The 20,966-nt window shown below is 35.9% G+C and overlaps 1 protein-coding gene and 1 long non-coding RNA gene across 2 annotated transcripts; one reads left to right on the top strand and one right to left on the bottom strand.

The window, feature by feature from the left end:
• Nucleotides 1-2,634: 2,634 nt before the first annotated feature.
• LOC106160742 (prestin-like) lies at nt 2,635-14,402 on the top strand. The gene is made up of 17 exons (XM_013537417.2): nt 2,635-3,126; nt 3,951-4,061; nt 4,863-5,092; nt 5,586-5,756; nt 6,012-6,167; nt 6,871-6,953; nt 7,379-7,526; nt 7,948-8,061; nt 8,258-8,335; nt 8,573-8,668; nt 9,381-9,487; nt 9,729-9,798; nt 10,110-10,292; nt 11,114-11,299; nt 11,790-11,844; nt 12,402-12,525; nt 12,883-14,402. The coding sequence occupies exons 1-17, from the start codon at nt 2,739-2,741 to the stop codon at nt 12,890-12,892; spliced, it is 2,310 nt and encodes a 769-aa protein (XP_013392871.2). The 5' UTR covers nt 2,635-2,738; the 3' UTR covers nt 12,893-14,402.
• Nucleotides 14,403-16,882: 2,480 nt separating this feature from the next.
• On the bottom strand, nt 16,883-19,563 carry LOC106160856 (uncharacterized). The gene is made up of 3 exons (XR_001238178.2): nt 19,286-19,563; nt 19,003-19,073; nt 16,883-18,519 (listed from the first exon to the last, which is right to left on the bottom strand). It is a non-coding gene; the product is annotated as an uncharacterized LOC106160856 (long non-coding RNA).
• Between the last annotated feature and the right edge of the window lie 1,403 nt (nt 19,564-20,966).

Raw genomic sequence — 20,966 nt, 5'->3', positions numbered from 1 at the left:
ATCGAGTTAAAATATGAGGGGCATTCACCTCTAGTGAATTTAAAAACAAACAACAGTAATTTAAAAACAATTCTCTGTCGTACAGGAAGCCAATGTAGTTCGAATAAAATGGGTGAAATGTTTGATCTGAGAGGGATTTTGGTCAGTAGTCGTGCTGCAGCATTTTGGACAGATTGCAATTTTTCAATTTGATAGGTAGGAAGACCATAGAGTAGACTGTTTCCGTAGTCAAGATGTGAAGTTATAAAGGCATGTACGTCCGCCATATTTAGTCCCCAGGATTTGTAAAGCCTGGCTCAACTCGTTGTGAATGCGATCTAAGTAAATGAAGGCAGTTGACATTGCAGAGTTAAATGTACGCCTATGTAAAGTATTATTTTTAATGGTTTTTAAAATCTTTATTTTAATGGTTCAAAGGAAGATTAAAAAGAGATCGTTTAAACTAATTGAAGTTGCTGTTGGAGTGCACGCTTTACGGAGTCATTTTAACGAATGTTTTGCTTACGCACTTATCATTTTAAAAATAGCACTTGTAACCATTTTAAGGCAAATACAATTCGCGAGAGTTCGATAAGCCCTAAAAATATTTTTTCTGGACATTTAAGCAATTTTCTGTTTATCATGCCTATCAAAAACCATTGGAACAATTATCATTTAGAAACCCGTTTTCAAGGCCACATTGTAACCATTTTAAGGCATATACAATTCGCGTTAATTTGATAAGCCCCAAAAATTTCTGCATATTTCAGCAATGTTCTTTTTATCATGCCTATCCAGAACCATTGCAACAATTATCATTTACAAAACAGTTTTCAAGGTCACATTGTATATTTTTGCCACCAACTTCTTTACGCAGGAGAGAGATTAGTAAATCGGAAACATACAGTATAAGTCGAAAACTAGTTTATAGATCATAATTTTGTCAGTGGTTTTGGGTATAATTCACCTTGGTGATTAAGCAATAATGCTGCAATTTCTAGTAAAATTAAATTTGAGCTATATTTAGATCGAATGTGTATTCCACGCCTTTAATTTGTAATCGAGGTCGTAGATTAAAAAGTTAAAGCAATTTATTTGACTCAAAATAGTTACTTTGGGCGTATCTGTGCAGTTTCTCCTTAGCATCAAGTACGTGAGTTGGAAAAGATGAAAGGATAAGGAGAAACGTGCTTAGTAATGTGAGAGAGACAATCTACATGGAGGTTATTACCAGCGGTGTTTTTTGATGTTCTCGCACATTTTCTGTTGCTATGTAATCTATCTGTAAGGCCTACGGATGTGTTTTTAATATATAAACTAGTGAAGACTGTCTTCCAGCATAATGCCAATGCCGAGATCTACCCTGCACTTCAATGCTGTAATATGTCTCATTAAAAGCATCTTAACCACACAAGTTGAAACAAAATGCAAATGACATCTAACGTCAGGTTCAGGGTCAACATACATTTAAGACGGGAATAGAACAAATTTCCTCGACCGTCACAAAGAACGTGCGGAAAGTCTTGAGAGCCTTGAGCGTTGGTTATATATGTGCATCTTGTCCATATATATAAGATTTTAGTATAAAAACGTAAATTGCTCTACTGTCTGGTATATGATTATTGTTTCTATGTATTTTCTTGTTTATTAATATATTAGAATAATATAAATGAAACAGTGACTTATAAGCCCACTGGGGCTTGGTGCAAAAAGAAAAAAAATGTATCTGTATTACTTGCATTATAGCACAGGTCACTTAAATAAACAAACAAACATATGATTAAGCTAATGAACAAAATAGATGTATTGGAGGAGGGCATACACCTTCTCTAATGAAAAAAGTGGAATTTCTTTCTTTTTGTCAACCATGTATATTTTGGGGTATTCGACAAATAACTATTATCAAATAAGCTATCATGATATGTCACGTATCGTGCATTTTAAAGAAAATCTTGAAACTGATTCCACGCGAAGTTATATATTTATCATTGTGGAAAACATGGCTTATTAATCATATTATTCAATTTTGTTTAAAAGGTCGTTAATTGATGTATGTTTTTTTATTTTTATTTTATTTTTTTATTTTTTTAGTTATTCCCGTTTTGATTATAAACACTGTTTCTAAAATATGAAATGGTCCAAAACAATATCAAAATTATATGTTGTGGTTGAAATTGCGCCAAGCATGGAAAATACATTATTCAACCCACAGGGTTATCAATTAGATATAAAAGGGAACATAATCACCATTCAAATTTCCTATTAAGAATTTACAAGTACAACGCCTTGATTAACGACAGACACATTAACATCCATTTGATTCACATTCTGCTCTGATTTGCCACACGTAATGCAGACGTGCATACAGTACAACCGCCTTTTATGCACTGCTCTAGTAAAGGGTTCCTCCTCCCTTATAAAAAAATTGTATAATATCCGTTGCTAAAGTCGAGATAAATAATTTTGTTAAAACTGGCACAGAAGAGTATATTGAAATGAATGTTTCCCTATATAGTTTTCAAAATGTCCCACACTTTTAAGCAAGAGTGTAAAAGACTTGTACGTATGATGAATGAACAAAAAACATGGTTTAAGGTAAAATATGGATTCGTGCTCCAAAATTGATGCGTACAAGTTTATTGATCTTACAAAGAAAAAAAATCGCATTTTACCTTTAATAGGCAATTCTGTGGGCATGGTACGATAAAAAGTCCGATTCTCTTTTCGAAGCACATCTTTGCTGGCTTATATAACAAAAGATGGACAGCAGTAGCAAAGAAAAACACCCACCTCCTCCGACAGAAGGCGGTGAAGCATCGTCAAGGCAGGCAATACAAAGTTTTCCTCAGCAGACGACACCAGGCATCACTGAAGCAGACGACAGTACGAAATTTACCCCAGTCAGGCCTGTGTACTTACAGCACGACTTTGATAAACAACATGGATATTCAAAACAAAGTGTTACAGCAGCCAGTCGCATTCACCAACAATGTCGAAAACACTGCACGTGTGGGTCAGGATGCGTCCAGGGATTTTTGCTGCGCCTGTTTCCCTTCGTGTCCATAATGAGGCAGTATAAATTCCCCCAGTGGTTCATTGGTGACCTAGTGTCTGGGTTGACGGTGGGAATAATGCATCTACCGCAGGGTAAGTCATGACTGTCAATACAATATCTACACTAGATCGAAGCGCTGCAGTTATTTATGCGAAGAATTAGAAAAAATTGGATTACAATAGAATGAAAAATGCATTAAGGCCAAAACGACTTGAAGCTCGGACGCCCCCCCCCCCCCAAGAAAAACCAACATATTAATAAACCAACACATAAAATCTTGAACGTGTGTGAAGAATATATACTACAGATAGTATTTCGATTTTTTACGACTGAAAAGTGAATAATAATATTTATAATAATACATTATAATTTTAAAAAAGACATAAAGGGTATTAAAATACGCGTGTGTTCTAAATACATCTAAATATCTGAGTTAGTATTGGAATGTTGATGATGAAATCATAAAATTTATGGAAAGTTGGCTTTGCCCATAGAATAAGTCTGGTTCAGTCTGTCCTTGGTTTTTACGGATTGAATGTACATTTTTTGTAGAACATTTTTACACAAATTATGTAGCCGACAATGCTTGGGTACGGCTTTTGTAATTTTGAACTTTTGTCGATATACTAGCTCACCGGATATCATATTCTTATATTTGTTTTGAAGTATTTCTTCCTTTTTATTTTTTTTTTTACTTGTTGGGAAGATCAGGGTGCCAAACCTTACATGCATAATCGCCTCAGTCATGTCATATAAATTATTGATAGCTGGTATACTGATGTGCCTCCTTATTTGTGAAGAGTATATAGTGAAGATAAAGTGTATAATTACAGAATCACATATAAATTAACCGTAAGGTATCTTATTGAACCAGTACCAACATGTAGTCATAAAGGTGACATCGTGTCGTTTCCAGGTATGGCATACGCCTTGTTAGCAGGTCTACCGTCCATCCACGGTCTCTATGTGTCCTTCTTCCCCCCGCTAGTTTACTTCTTCTTTGGGACGTCCAAGCACACTTCTCTAGGTGAGCTTGATGCACTGTAATGTGATGTGTGAGTATTCTGTGAGTGAGTATAATATTGGGTTAGGTGAGTATATTTTGGGCGAGTAAAACATTGTGTATCGTCACCCGCACGAAAACGCAGTAGATACTCTAGTGCAGTAGACTACTGAAATCATACTGCAAACTACTGCAATCATACTGCAAACATGCTTCAAATCTGCGTCGATTTGGGAGCTAATTAGCATATTTGAAACATGCTTCTATCATGCTGCTAATCTACTGCATTAATGCTCCTCTCTGCACAAACCTATGTACTTTTTGGAGTAGAATTGCAGTAGGCTATACTGCATTTCTACTGCAAATATGCTCCACACCACTACTGCGTTAATGCTTCTTTGCTACTTCGATACTACTGCATTTTCGTGCGGGCAGTATCCAATAGGTGAGTGTAGCATTGTGGTATGTGAGACGGTGCAATGCATTTAGCACGCCCGACCCCCGTTTTATTTTTATTTGTAAGTATCTCTTGGGGAGGAGTTGGATGAGATGAGGCGAGGAATATACTCCACCTATTGCGTAATATGGCAAAGATAGGTACATCGATCAGTTTATTGACCATACGTTTTAGTCTCTCTAAATGTGTCTTTAATTTGGCACAAAACTACACGGTATACAAGTACATATATATTTAATATAACCAGACAACAAAAAAAAAATCGAGCACGAGTTTCCAATTTCAAATATATAGGACTATGAGATTTCTGACCAATTTGATATATTCGGTTTGAAGGACTTAGCTCTTTTGACTCCATTTATTGCTAGGTACAATGGCAGTGGTTTGTCTCATGGCCGGAGCGGTCGTTGACAGACAAACCGTATCATGGACACCTCCTATTTCGTCTCTTGACATCTTAAACGTTTCAAGCTTTGCCAATGACACCCCAGTTTCTGGAAACATCACATGTGATGCCGATACCAACTCTAACCAAGAGTGCGTGGACTTCAAGATAGGTGTAGCAACTGCTTTGGCCATGTTGGTTGGATTCTGGCAGGTGATATATCCTCCATTCTTTATCTCGCTCTATCTTATCATTCATCCTCCATGGGTGAGAGTATAGCGATTAGTTATCATATTCATTATGATATATTACTTCATGGGAAGTTTGTCAACCGAAATATTCCCGTAGGCAAGCAAATTCGACTCGCTGATAACAGATTAGCATGGAACACCATGCTTGCCAATGTCTGTTTCAGACCTTCTGCTAGATGAGAGATATACATTATGTGATTTTACTCATGGATATGTGACAGGATGTGAACATTTTTGTCTTGATGTATTGTCGAATCATGGATACATTTACTTTTATTATAGTGAAAACAGATAAACACATGGACCCTATAGTTTTATATATTTCCTTTGATTAAATATTTTATTTCTGCAAGGAAAGTGATAGAACTTAACGGTCTAAAGTTCACTAAATTTTAACTAATACATCTGTTATTTTTATTGAATTATTAAAACCTAATTATCTCTTAAAATTCCAGTTGATGAAGGGAATTCTCCGTCTTGGCTTTATCACCAACTACCTCTCCGACCCCCTAATCAGTGGATTTACCACGGGGGCAGCCTGCCACGTGTTCTCTTCGCAGATAAAACATGTCTTTGGACTCAGTATTAAGGCGTCAGAAGTCACCAATCCGTTTAAACTCGTCAAGGTAAGGTAAATGTAATTTAAATTGTTTAAAAAAGAACCGTAAACGAAAAAAGGTGATACCTGCTTTGTTGTCTGAAACATTGACCTATATTTATCTTAACCATTGTTTTGTAGTGTGGGACATGTAGTGTGACATTTCGTGCATATAATATTATGTATGAGTGTATGATGTATGAGTGGAGTGTTTAAAAATAAACGGTTAATAAATTTATCTAAAACTATTAGAATTTGGATAAATTTTAATTTCAAATTTCAGTTTTACATCCAATTCTTCCAAAGTCTTCCACAGACTAATCTTGCAGCTTTGGCGACATCTGTTATATGTATTCTGGCTCTTGCACTTACCAAAGAATGCATCAATGCCAGGTTCAAATCTAAAATGAAAATGCCGGTGCCTATTGAGCTAATAGTGGTAAGTGATCAAATAGATAAGTGTCCTGGTTCCTGTTTCACAAACGGGATTTAGCCCTCAAATAGACCTTTACATTTTGACCAAATCCCAGGCCTACCCAACTACCAGACTCGGTCCGTAGGTGCCAAGTCTGGGAGTTGGATAGGCCTGAATCCTGTATTTGTTGACCTAGGGAAATCGCTGGCCAATTCAATGATAATTGGCCTGGCCTTGTTTTATAACCATTAAGACACGGCTTATAACATAGACTAATATTCACTTCAATTAATTGTGCCAAATCTTATTAAGTTTGAGTAGCGCTAGCCTACACCATTGGCCTAAATATTAAACCCAAATTTCTGGCTGAAGTGTTTTTCTGTTTTCTGTTACTTAATACGTAAACTTGATGATTTTTAATTTTTTTTAGAGAACAATATTTTGAAAAAAAAAGGCTTCTTATATATTAGTATCAAATACTAATGGGGTAATCCGAGATAATGGAAGAGTATTGTATTTTTTCTACCCTGGGTCCACAAGCAATCTTTTATTTGAATATCATTTTCGTAAATTTATAGATTTCTGTCAATTCTAGGAACGATTGTTTACAGATCCTTGTTCGTGAATGGGTAATTCTTTTCTGAACTATTGAACTTAGATATGTGATACTGGCTGAATAGTATTTATTTCTCTCTCTTTTATAACCCGTATACATTGCTTATTTCAGGTAATCGTGTCAACAGTTGTATGTTACTTTGCTAAACTAGACGAGGAATTTAAGGTGACAGTGGTTGGGTACATTCCTACAGGGTAATTACAATTTTGAATTGTCGGTGTGGGCAAATACCTTTGTGTGAAATACGTATCATTAAGAAGGACCATCATTGCATTTGGTGTATTTGCATTTGCACCATGAGAAGACTTCTACAATAGAATTCGACTGACTCATACACCTGGGGGGTCTAGATATTTGTTCGAGCGAGTTAATAGAAATTCAAGTTATAGACAACATAAGTGTTCAGCCGTTACCAGTCGATAAAAATCACTTTTGCAAGATTTAATTGTTTTAGAAACACAATAATATAGAGTTATAAGGTGATAAATTTTGCAAAGGCTTTTGTATATGACACCATATAAAAGGCAATAAAAAGAAACCACCTGTGTAAATAATAAGTAGAAGTTTATCTCAGGTGTTTTTAAGTGCTCGTGAAACCAATATTTGGTCTCTTTTACAGGATTCCAGAGCCTACTCTGCCACCCGTGGAACATTTCTCAAATTTGATAATGGATGCTTTTGGAGTGTCAATTGTTGCATTCACCATATCAGTGTCAATGGCAAAGATACTGGCCCAGCATCAGGCGTACACCATCGATGCTACCCAGGTCAGTTATGTTTCTTTAAATGAATCTTTTTGGTGCTATACTTTTTTTTTGCGCGGAACAGTGCACTTGGTTTTAATGGCGATTGCAGTAGTTATACATTTAGTCTCTGTGACAGTTGTGCCTGCAAACTTAAACCGGCGAATAAGAACTACCATTAGTCGAAGATGTATGCCATTTAGACTAAAAATGGCTTGCTGCAATTTGAAATGTTTACAACTGTAGTTAATTACATAACTACCAATCCTCATGAATGCTCAAAAACCAGCACATTGGACTGCACAAGTCTAAAGGAGTAAGTGATCAAGTACAGGAAAGCAATTGTGAATTTTATATACGGTTATACTATTGTCAAATGTTAAATGGCGACGTCTGATTGCATATACAAAATGTGACAATATTCAGTTTGTTTGGACATTTCCAGGAACTTATTGCCTATGGATTGAGTAATGTGGTTGATTCTGTTTTTTCCACATTCCCGTGCTGTGTTTCTATGTCAAGAAGTCTGGTGCAGGAGACAACTGGTGGAAGAACCCAGGTATACCACAACGCATTAGTCTAAAAAAACAAACAAATATATAAGATTTTGCCAATATTATCTTTCCATTTCTAGGCAAATTTTGAGAAAGGGGCATTTTGCGACATAACTTTTTAGGCAGTGACTTAAATTATTTTTTACTCCATTCAACACATTTGTCATACATGTATGAATGTGTCAAGAAATGTGATTTCAGGTAGCAAGCTTGGTTTCCTGTTTATTCATATTTATTGTCATACTATTTGCTGGCTCACTTTTTAGGACACTTCCAAGAGTAAGTATTTATTTTTGTCTGCTCCTTTGTTAATGTAATTTTACTTGTATTTAACCCTAAATCGTTGAGTAATTTCATTTCAAATATTTCAAAAGTATCGTTTTACTTAGTACAGCGAGAATATTTCAAATGACAAAAATATTCTCTCCAACAGGTAGACATGCAACTCGTTTCAATAATGCTTTGACAAAGGTATAAAGATTGATATAAACTATCAGCAACAATATTTCATTTCAGTGTGTTCTTGCTTCCATCGTCATCGTGGCACTGAAAGGCATGTTCCTGCAGGTCAAAGATTTAAGGAGACTCTGGAGGATTTCAAAATTTGATTTTGTAAGGGATCTGACATAATTACTTTAACGGTTGTGCTACAAAAAATAATGCACGCAGTCACACCAAACACAATACACCATACCACCTTCACTATTTGGTACTTCTAGCGCAATTAGTATTGCCACTTATATTGTAGTTACTATTGACACATTGGACGTAATTTCATCTTTTGACACATGGCAATATTCCTCGGATAATCGGATAACCCCGAACTCAACAAGTAAAGAATATATACGTTAGAGAAAAATATACCATTATTCGCCGTCATAGTCTTTGCATTGATCGATTAACTTGTCATGGAGCATGTCATTTAATTGTTTTTTTTCCTTCGGGGCGCTGTGAGGTTCCGTCTATGGTGATCATGTCTAAGGTTCACGCAACTGCAGTTTTATATTCACTGTTAGAAATAATCGTGTTACCGTGTACATAACCGATCAGTTGTGGATCTGGATTAAAGGGGGGGGGGCAAGAAAAGACCTGCCTTGATCCGTTCGAAAAATGTCACAAGTGCATAGTTTAGGACAACAGGATGGAAAAGACCTTGATTCTTTTAAGTTTCGCCCGTCATTTATTTTTCATTTAATCACTGATTCTACAGAAGGGATGCATGGCATGTACCTCTGAGACTTAAAGAGGAACACGTGGCGCTGTGCCTCCGCTATATCCGCCATTATTAATTTTGTTAATTTGGTATCCTGTTCTTATCTTCTAGGCTATCTGGACTGTTACGTTTCTGGCCGTAGTGCTACTGAACGTGGACTGGGGTCTGATCGTTGGAGTTGGATTCTCTCTCGTGACTGTTGTGTTTAGAACTCAGTGGTAATCATGCCATTTTGTACAGTGTGTCCCAGTGACGAGGGTCGCTACATTAAAGTACTCAGAATGTATTGTTATCTTTATCTTTTTTTTATCTTTTTTATCATGTACCAAAAGAAAATAGCAACCAAAGGTACCAAATTTTCAAGAAATGAAAATGAGTTGGGTATTCTTGTAAACCCATGCATAGATAGATACAATGAATGTATGTATATTTGCATATTTTCATGAAATTATATTTTAGGCCGAGGTCATCTGTGCTAGGACGAGTCCCGAATTCAGAAATATACGTGGATACCAAATCCTATGAGAATGTAAGTATTACTGTCTACATGGTGTATAATTTGGGTAGAGTTGGGGAGTGGGGGGTTAAATCCTTGATAAGCATATAATGGATAATTTAATAATAATTATGAAAAAATCCATAACTATTTAACTCGTAAATAATGAGCAAATTGGATCAAATCTATTTTTATACAATTTCTATTGAAATTGCCATACCCTGTAGTGCTAACCTCGACATAGAAAATGCAGAAGAATGTGCATAAGACTGAAATATGCTTTCAAATTACCACTTTTATCGGGTAGCCATATCGATTTAAACCTACATATTCTTTACACCTAGACCATACAAGACCCTGGAATCAAGATATTCCGATTTGAATCTTCCCTGTACTACGCAAACGCTGAACGCTTCAGTCACAAGCTGTACTCAGCCACCGGATGTGACCCTGGACTTTTGATGACGTCACAGGACAGAGGTGAAGACAAGAGTGCGAAGGAGGGGGAAGATGACCAGACACAACGTGTAAGATACGGTGAACTATTTTTTTTTTTTATCTTGTGAAATGGTTATAAAAAGGTTAGCCATTCGAAAAAGACCAAACGTTTTAGTACACACACTCTTGCTTTAAGTCGCGTATTGGCACCCTTCAAATGTGCAGACAGAGCCAAATTGACCTGCAAACACCAGTTTCTACGTCATTAGGGTACGCGTGGCCTGTCATTCTGCCCAATTCTGTTATACAGAATACGTATTTCTAACCGACATCGCTCAAAGAGTTGATTCCACTTTCATAATTTCAAAACTGTTTATCATTTATTATTTATTTTGCGACAATAATCAAAGAGAAATTAATATTAAAAATTACATCTCTAATTTGCAAAACATTCCATCATTTCCAACACATCCAAGTCAAAGGGGCGACCTGATTTCTTATTCCTACCACCAGCAGTGTCACTTGTAGTGACAGATCCCTGAAGATGTCCTTGGTATGAGGACGAAACTTCTGAATCCCCCCGTCAGTGTCAAATATTAGAGTTAATAACTTTACATTTAATGAAAGGTTTGCTCCATGAGATTTACCCACTAAAATGGAATTTCCTGGGAAAATAAGCAGTTTTCTCGTAGTTATTTATCTATACCTCTCTGCACTCCCTATTTAAGGGGTTAAATCAGTTTAATGCGTATGTAAGGTTTTATAAGAAGCTGTGGATGACCTAAAATAAGCGTATGAAAGGTTTTATATGAAGCTGTGGATGACCCAGAATAAGCATTTGGGGGAATTTCGAACCCATGGAGTGTACCTTGAACGTTACATATCAAAGGACGTAAATGGTCATTTCCAGGGTCTTAGTGTTGGTCAGTCGACAGAGGAACTCGTACTGGACGTCGCAACGACAATACCGCACCTCACAGAAAATTCTGGGAAGAGGGTTGGCAACAGGGTGGCGCAACCTCCGATCAATTACATCATACTTGACTGCTCAGCTATGACGTTTATAGATGACGTTGGTATTAAGGTGCTGAAACAGGTAAAATGGTTGCTCTCTCTCTCTCTCTCTCTCACACACAGTGTGTGGCTGGTATGTGGAGGGGGTTCGTTTATTGCTTAAAAATAAAGGAACACAAACAGTCTCTTCTTTTTACAGGTTTTTATAAAACCAGACCACTGGTTTTAGTTGGTGTCTTGAATATCCGTCCAACTACCGGTACATAATACGGTCAACGCATGGGCATAAAAAACTACATGTTGTTCAAATGTGTACCTTGAATTCTGTGCTAATACAAGCATATTATATGCACACGAGTGTACGTTTTATAGGAATGAATATTTATTTTCTATGAAATTTGTATTGAGTTTATTGAAAATTACACAAGTCCCACATCAGTACATCAAGTCATTGACACCGCAATGGTAGGGAAACTAACACAGATGATACACAAGTGCCGTTTGAGGAGCATGGATTTTATATCAGGATACTCACCTGTGTTTTTACAAAAAAATCTCATGTGCCTTTGCAGGTTATGTCTGAATACAAGAAAGTCAACATCTGTGTGCTGCTTGCTATGTGTAGAGGTAGGTGGGCCATGCGCTTGTACGAAAACTTTAATGTGGACGCAAAACAATTTTCAGTAATTTTTGTGGCCGTTGTTAGTGACAAAGGCTTTTTCACCGACGATTGTGGAGTTGAAAGCATTTTAAGAATCCCGAAATCCTTCTGTTTATTTCTTCTTTGAAAAAAGTTTTTTATACCTAGATTGGTTGATAACCGGTCTGAAATTAGAATAAATTTGACATACGGTAGAGGAAAAAAAAAAAACGCAGAATATTAATCACGCAATAATTATAAACCCCAGAAAACTGATTCGCTTTCCACTATACCTGTAGATCTAGCGTAAGTAAAGAACTCTACTGGTACTTGAATAAAGTGAAGTTAACCCCGTGTGTAGTCAACTATGCTTGATCACATAGGCCTACTCTTGCTATATCTTCTTCACATTGCTCAGATTTAGCTAGTTCTAGAACAGTAAACTCCGATTGGTTAATATTTGTAGTGCTCTTGGACTCAAAGTAAAGGTGTTTATCATTTAGCACTGTTCACTAAGATTCAATTTACTTTATATATTTTTCAGCCCAAATCAGAGATATGCTACAGAAAAGCAACTTTAGTGACAAGTTTGGTGATGATTTTATATATTTCATGGTTCATGATGCCGTGATGGCCGCAATGGAGAGAGCGAAAAACAACAGGGAAAGGTAACGTACACGGTTAAGTACCTCGTTGTTTTCATCTAAAGGAGTCAACTACTCGCTGCCTGAATCGTTACCTTAGATATTAAAGTTTAGATTTTAGTATATAAAAATATGATAATATTAATTGATTATAATGACATATATACATTGTTTAAAGGTACTGGAGATCAAATGAATGTCGACAAAAATCCAAACCTGGCAGTTATGAAGCACACATATATAAGCCATAGATAGCAAACTATCGCCTATAACCTTTTCTCGGCTTCTAAACATTCGTAATCCTGTCAATCATTGCATCACTGCTTTGAAAGGATATAAAGCTGCATTTAACCGATCATAATGTTTTTCTTTCTTTGACAGCTGTAGATGATTTGTAACCGCAGATGATAGGTCCACCGTCTGACTGATTGCCACCATAGTCATACGATGACCAGTCCTCGAACATGTACAGATAGCAACTACATTGAAAAGCAGGCTAACTTATAGTTATACTTTTTATAGTAAAAGCACCAAAACTGCTAAACAGAAATATTTTTAGTGATTCCTAAAGGATGTATCTGAAAGATCAAAAATATTTTCCAATTGAAAAGGTCGGGCCATTAACGTGTAATGGCGTAATGTTACTCTTATATTTGTCAGTTTTTATTTAAAGTCCCGTTCCAATTTAACTTACAGTTAATCACCATTTTTATATTTGAAAGAAGTATCGGTATCCAAGTGCATTTTATACAGAGAAAAATGTTTACACTTTGTACATTTACAAATAATTTCCTGCGTGTTCATTTCTTGAATTAACTTCATAAATCTGAAACAATTTGTTCAGCTCAACCAATTGCAGTAGAGACGATAATTGCTTATTTACATCTCAAGATGGCGCTACAGTACAGTCTGATCTGTCAAACATGGCAAACACTACTCATAGTGACCTACATAATGTCGCTTCAATTTTGGGTGGACAAGGTTGTGAGATTTACCTCCTTTGAGTAAATTTTTTTAAATATATTGAACACAGATGCGTTCAATTTATTTTCAATTTAGGACATTATAAATGCAGTTTCATCTGCCAGATTATGGTGAGTGTTTATTAAAAAGGTGACAAATTTATCACACCTCCCTCTCCCCCCATCTAATTGAACTTACCCTCTAGAGAGAGATGCCACTTCCTTCAGTTCCGGTCGAGTCAGAAGGGAATGGATGCAGTGCAGTGTAGGAACTAAGTATACAGGTTTTAAACTATCCAAAATAATGGTTTTTCTTTACTATTATTAGGAATTTGAAGATGTGTTATTTGTGATTCATTTAAATGTGCGCCTGCTGTCAGTGGTTTTGGCCATTCCCCGATATTTACCTGACGTAACATTTTGCTTCGTCTACAAAAGTTCACAGCCCATATTCCATGGGGATGAAAAATGCCTTCGCACATGTTATCTATTAGACCTCCGTTAGTGCATATAAAAGTATTAGCAACTGTAACAGTTAAAGTTTGACGTGGAAATAGTAATGGAGGTAAAGAAAGTTGTGGAGTGGCTTGTTCAAAATATTGGCATTTGGTTACCGGATGAAATGACATGGTATACACACGTAGAAACATTATGTATAGTGGTATAGTCTTCCATTTCCGAATTAAAGAACACGGTACACGTACACCTGTAGTTATATATTCATGTACATGTATGCCCATTACTAATTTTGGTATAGTTTTACAAATGAAATAAAATGTAGCAATCCATGGTTTTTGTGAGATAAAGTAAAGTTAGACTGGTTTATGTGACAGATAGAGCTTTAAGGCATATATAGGGGCGAATTGACGACACAAAATATTATTTGAACGGATTTTGGCGAATTTTCACTGTTTCTGAATAAAACGCTATACAGATGTATTTTCTATATAGTGTTTGATGATCATTGCTTTACCAATCATGAGGTATTTCACAAATAAATATATAATATTTGAAAAGTGGCATATTAAAGACTAAATGGTTATCGGTTACAAAACTCTATTTATTTCCATTCGATAAGGAATATCACCCCCTATGCCTTTAGACATGTCTTCTTTTAATCATTATTATACTTTTATGCATGGGGACTTAATATGCATTTGTACTTAGTAAAATGTTACTGTTTGTAATATTTTTCAGCAAGGCATGAAGTGTTGACTTGACTTTACTGATATACCTGTACATGTAGGCTGGTGAGAACAAAGTACGCATAGCTATGGACAGATTGCCAGACAGTCTTGAAAAAATATCTTTAAGCTCAATTTGATATTTTTTTATATGTTGGCAGAAGTGATTATCAAGAAATAACAAGTTTACTAAAATATTCTAGCAACCTCGAAAACACTTATGTATGTTTTGGACATTTTCATGATTAACTTCATAAAATTGTACGTTTTAATTCTATCCTGGCGAGTAATCTTTAAAGATGTAAGCGCAGCATTAAGGTATTAATCTTATGAAAAATTCATTTTTAAATCAGCTTACTGATAAGTTGACAATGTGACCTTAAATGATTTATTTTATTTATTTATTTTCTTATTTAGTTACGTCAACCCTTTTATATTAATTGCCAGAGTTTATTTGTCAATTTGATCCCAGCAGAACCAAAAATATTCGTACTCACTGTGGACTCCGGAAACATTGCTATTATCTTTTGATTCCAAAGGCATACAATGCACGATGCACCACTCGTTCTCCAATAAAAGAGTGACCCAAAAACTAGGAAATTAGAAACGCTTATTGTTTGATTAATCGCTTGTTTTGTTTTCTGTTTTCGGATAGAAAATGGATATTATAACCTGTAGCGTGGGAACTTGCTGCCTTGTTGAGAAAAAAGTCATTGTTAAAACCACAATCGATAATTTTATTTTAAAAACGATCAAATAGTTTTTTTGAGGGAAATCCGATGTGGTGAATACAAATGTTACAGATCATAAAATGGGATATAAACATTTTTATGTTGTATTATATTATCGTCAGAATCCGAATAACTCGAAAAACACTTAATCGTGCGTTTAATACTACCCATTTTCATAAATATAGGCTGGTAGAAAATAATATTTGAAACGCGTTATCGTAAAGTATAGATAACATATTTGTGACATTAACATGCTAAACAAAATCGAGCTTCTGAGTAAAAATTAGGGGCCTGTGATTGAATTTTTTCAAAGTTTCCAAATCCTGCTGTTCTTTGGCATACTACACCTACCATGGATCTTTATTCCAGTGCAAAGAGAGTGCTTAGGGTGCTTTCCCAGAGATTTAGATCGATCTAAAGATAAAGTTTTAGATCGCCCTAACTCTCTGGGGGTTCAGGCTAAATTGCAGTCAGCCGAGCGGGCACCATAGTTAATTACCCCCTTACAGCTTTTAGTAGGCGGGACAGACGCTTAAGCCGGCCAAGCTGACAGTAATCTATTGAAACTCCCCACAGGGATAGATCGATCTAAAAATCTATGGAAATGGGGTGTTAGTTTCCTTTCCGTGAGAGGAATAGATTAAGAATGGAGTTAATCATTGCACGTGTTATATACTGTGTTTTCTAAATAAAATTTGTGAAGTATTTTATCCCCATTTTACTGTAACGTTTATACATCATTTGATTATTAATTTTGTCCACGTTTCACAAATTGCACATGTAAGGGCACTCCTATTATCGGTCAATATTTTTCATATCAAACTAATGTAAAGAGCCCTTTGTATTTTGAAAGAGAGCACTTTTAAAAATTCTGTACCATGTCGAGTAATTATTGGTTTTTGCATGTTCATTTTATGTTGGTGATTAAGTTGGAACTAGACCAGCCATTGCCTTTCAAAAGTAAATGCTTAAAAAGTTCCGTGCTTTTTCAAAATTTAATTTTGATAAAATGAACCTTAATCGAGTACTTTTGTTGACATTTTATTTGTGAATATCAACCAAGCTTTAATGAGAGACGCTTTTGAAATGAATGAATACATATTGATTTTGCTATTAATGAATTATTTCCAAACATGCACACTGTCTTAGTACTTTCATTGGCAAAGACATAACCAATCAGTTGGAGTTATAATCCTCGGTCAATTACTTGGGAAATTACTATAAGCGTAGGGCATTTGGGCAATTCTTTCGGTTACTATTAGAAGAAAGTCTACCCGAGGAGGGAGGGTGGAAAGACTTAGGGGAGTGGATAGCGCGATTGCCTCAGAGACAAGAGGTCTCGGGTTCGAATCCGCTTGGTTCTGGGTCCCAGTAAATTCTTTTTTGCAAAAAGAAAAAAAAACATAGCAGCAACACGGCATATTACGGACTACAGAAATATAAAACGAATGGTAGGAGTGGTGAAGAAAATATGCCATACATTTTGAAAATTTGAACGATCGAATGTAATGATGCGTTTATTATTGTCTGAATGAAATTAAACAATTAAAGCAATGATTTTCATACATAAAGTAACAATGCAAAAGTAACAATGTCAGAGCGTTACAAAAAAGCAAGGCATTTAAGAACATTAAATTGTGGATTGTCAAGTGTTTCTTTAACAAAAGCAAAGGTCCATCATATCTAACTTAAATGTGACAGATTCTTTGCACTGCCCTAAATAAAATGCTGACATACAAACTTTTGACTGCAAAAATTCAAATCAATCAAAATGTAATCATTAATACAATATTGATATAATATAGGTTTGAGATACAAAATACTTCTTGATGATAACTTCATAAATTCCATATTGAATGAGCGATTGCAGTAAGTATTAAGCAAAAGTGTACCAAATATCAGCATGAATGATAATGCAATTAATTTTTTCTGTAAATTTCTTATCAGTTTGTTTTGAAATCTATTTGGACAAGATTGAAAAAAGCTGTCGACATAACAAAACATTCCCTCCAAATCACTTTTCGACAACCATTCTGTATTCCAAGTTGGAACATTTTAGCATGTACACAACACACAGTGTATATTCTCATTCTGCAATAATAGATGGTTAAGGAGAGAAGTGTCTACCCCACACCTGGCTGCATCGTTTTTAAACCATACGAACATTTTGACCCACTCTCAACACTAAACATGGGTGTGTCACTTTAATCGGGCACATGGCACCAAAACACAGAAAACAGAAAAAAAATATTCTAAGCATATGCGCCACAACCGCACATTCACATTTTTAGAAATATCGTTTGAATAAGTGCGGATAATTCTGCAATGGCGTGGGCGATTTTCAGTATCAGAAAGATGTAATATTTGAGGTGTTATAACTGAGATGACAGTGTTATTGGGTTATCGCAAATACACATCCCATCTCGTTCTATTCTACTGAACACACAATCTATGCATTCATCTACGTTTTTACGCAATGAGATGCGAAATTTTGCTTTCAAAGTAATATAACGTGATAGAATATTAAATTGATTTTAAAGACAGCGAAGTTTCTAATTGCAGATTTTCCCCACACTATTTTACCGTCAGACAGAAAACCGATCGTACAATATGCACTACTCTATTAGAACAACCCATGCTATTTTTGCAATAACAATTTTTCTGTCTTTTTATGATCACTCAAGCAAGGTTATGTTTGTATAGGCATTATTTCCGTTGAATAATATCTCCAAAAGTGAAGTTTCAGGTTCTGGGAATAATACTAAAACACTATGGGCAGATAGAGTACCGCATACGTACGACTTAGGGAATGTCACACTCGTAGAGTATAAACGCAGTAACTTACGGGATTGACAAATATTATGAATTAAGTCCATTTCCATTAACACCTATTTTTCCGCTCAAAAATGTATAAATTGGCTTTTCGGTTTGAGTCACATTTTCAGGCAGAATATTAAAACCACCAACGAATATCATATTCCATATAAAAACCCTTCAAATAACAAGAAGCTTCTATAGCTTAAGGAGATAAACTTCGGCAAACGAGAAAATCTAGGTAAGAGTGCAGGCGCTGTCAAACACGAATCTTCTTTGGCGGATGTTGCATCCAGTCTCTTTGCAGGTAGGTACGTGTAAGCGTCACTAAAATGAAAGGAGGAGATTTAAAGTTAAGTAAAGCACTGTAAAATCATGACAGTAACTAAAATGTCGGTATACATTTCACATTTAACTAAACAAATCCAATCAATACTAAATTTTGTAGTTACATAAACACGAAATATAAGCCTATATGCCCATACAATCGCTGTTGAGTTAAGGTTCACCATTTAAAATCAAAAGTTTCATATATGCAAAGCTTCATATGCAAATTGTAATATCAAGGAAGGGGATGGAAATGAAATCAAAGACATCGAAGTCGAGAGAATTAAACATTGCCATGGAATATGTTCGTTTGTTTTCTTTCTTGGTTGCTATATTATGTACTACGGAATCATTTGTAGTTTTCGGATAAGACCATTGATGGACAGTACTAAGTGTATTTTGGTGCTTTGAAAATAGTAAAATATTCCGTTAGTAATAAAATTATGCTTATAAGGTGCGTGCTGCAGTTATATAGTTATGTACCTAGCAAAGACCTGTCTGCATTCAGACGTTTGAGCAGCAGGAATAAGCCATTTACTAATTCTTTATTTCTTCTGAAAATAACAAAAACTATTTTAACATAAAGCTTATTTCGGACTTTTAAGGTAAAGCGTTTCTGGTTTGATAGTTCACGTTAAAAAGATACAGGTCTTTGTACATGTACCTCCGTGGTCGTTATGCCTCAAGTGGCAAATGTGTCTTTTTTGACAAATGTGGCCATTGTAAAGGTAACAGTGTAATCTTACACCGTCAATGCAATACTTACAGCAGATTGTTGTCGTTTTCAGTGCCCTTTTGTCGGCGTTCTCGTGGAAATTGGAGCAGTGTGCAATGGGGATTCCTTATTCTCCGTCGTCTACTGACCTTGCATGGTCCTACCTGAACACTTCTCACAATACGATCACCTGATCTACATAACTGAGATACAGTTCACCCACTTTCCGCGCGGAAGCCTCGAGCTAAGAATTAAGTATTTATTGCGATAAGACATGATGCAATTCCATCTCAAGGCAGTGATTCGGATTTGCTGAATTCATTATTGGCTAGATAATGAAATTAAAAACAAATACTTGGCCAACCATTGCATTTGACTACCTGTGAGCAGGCTTACCAACCTTATACATGTATTGAAAGTTACGTAGAACGAAAGTGCCAATTCACTAGCACGGGATTGTGTTAGAGAAGACACGATGCCATTTTTACTATACTCAATCCACAACGTTACCATAAGGTCATTGTCTAAATATGCCACCTTGTCAAATAAAAGAAAAATGAAATTGCAGTATTCGTTTGCGGCTATTACCTGTATGTACCGGATAGTTCCATTTATTTAACTGGCATACATGTATGTATATATTAATTTCTACCTTTCTGATAGGCAAAGTTCTCTTTATGAAAAAACGGCGAATACAACACAATATTTTGGATGTATATTGAAAAGCAACAGAAAATACATAAATGGTTTATCCCCCCAAAAAGCAAAACAACATTAATAGCATTGACATTATACTTCACTCCACTAGCATTTTTGAGACTATATCCTTCAGCGAATTGTCAGTCTTTCCCTTCTATAATAGATTCACCTCAGTGAAAAAAGGGATCATTTGCATCCACCAAGCTTGACCTGGTGATATTAGGCGACAAGCAGCATGCATGTCTAGGGATAGAATCAATACAAAATTATTTCATAGATTATACGCCCGACACCCTCTGCCTACACCAGTGACCCCTTTTGGTAAAATGTAGATTCACATACATGCAATGGCATATATATAATACATGTACCTAAGATTTCCTCACTGGAACGTAGAGAGTCACGCCACCACTTGCACCAACAAATGGTGCTGCCTTCAAGTCCCCCGTCGACTCGTTTGTCGAGATTTTGTTTACCAAACGGACCATCGGGGTTTCACACGATGCTGTTGGTATATTTATCCGTATAATGGCATTCATACCGAGCACTTACGCTTGGTCGAACTATTGAAAGAAAATCACTTTGATCAGTCTCTGTAAATAATCCTCAGAAATAACTGATGAATGTGCAAACATAACCAAGTTGCGTTTAGCAAGACGCAACATAAATGCATATAGAAACAATTGGATTATATAGCTGTCTTGAATTATCTCCATTCGGAATCACACCGCTGATGATGAGAAAGTAAGAGAATACGCTATTAGTTAATTGCGATTCTATCCCACGAGAGGTTTTATAGTACAGCACTGGATCTAACAGTGGTTTTTCTACTGATGTCTCGTGCTGCATTGAGAGAAGCTCCAGATGGTTCGGGTGTAAATTACTCAAGGGTAGTCCTTATATTAATTTGGAGAATTAATAATTGCACCAATTGTGAACGTGTTTGAAATGGAATCCGAACACTTGAAAAGCGTTCCAAATAAACCACAGCTCCACTAGATGTGCCCCCCCCCCCCCCAACAACTTATTACAA

Source organism: Lingula anatina, chromosome 6, assembly GCF_051362555.1.
Source record: "Lingula anatina isolate TDL-2025a chromosome 6, LinAna3.0, whole genome shotgun sequence".
Taxonomy (NCBI): Eukaryota; Metazoa; Brachiopoda; class Lingulata; order Lingulida; family Lingulidae; genus Lingula; species Lingula anatina.
Note: the sequence above shows the minus strand (reverse complement) of the source record. Positions and strands in the feature narration are given on the sequence as shown.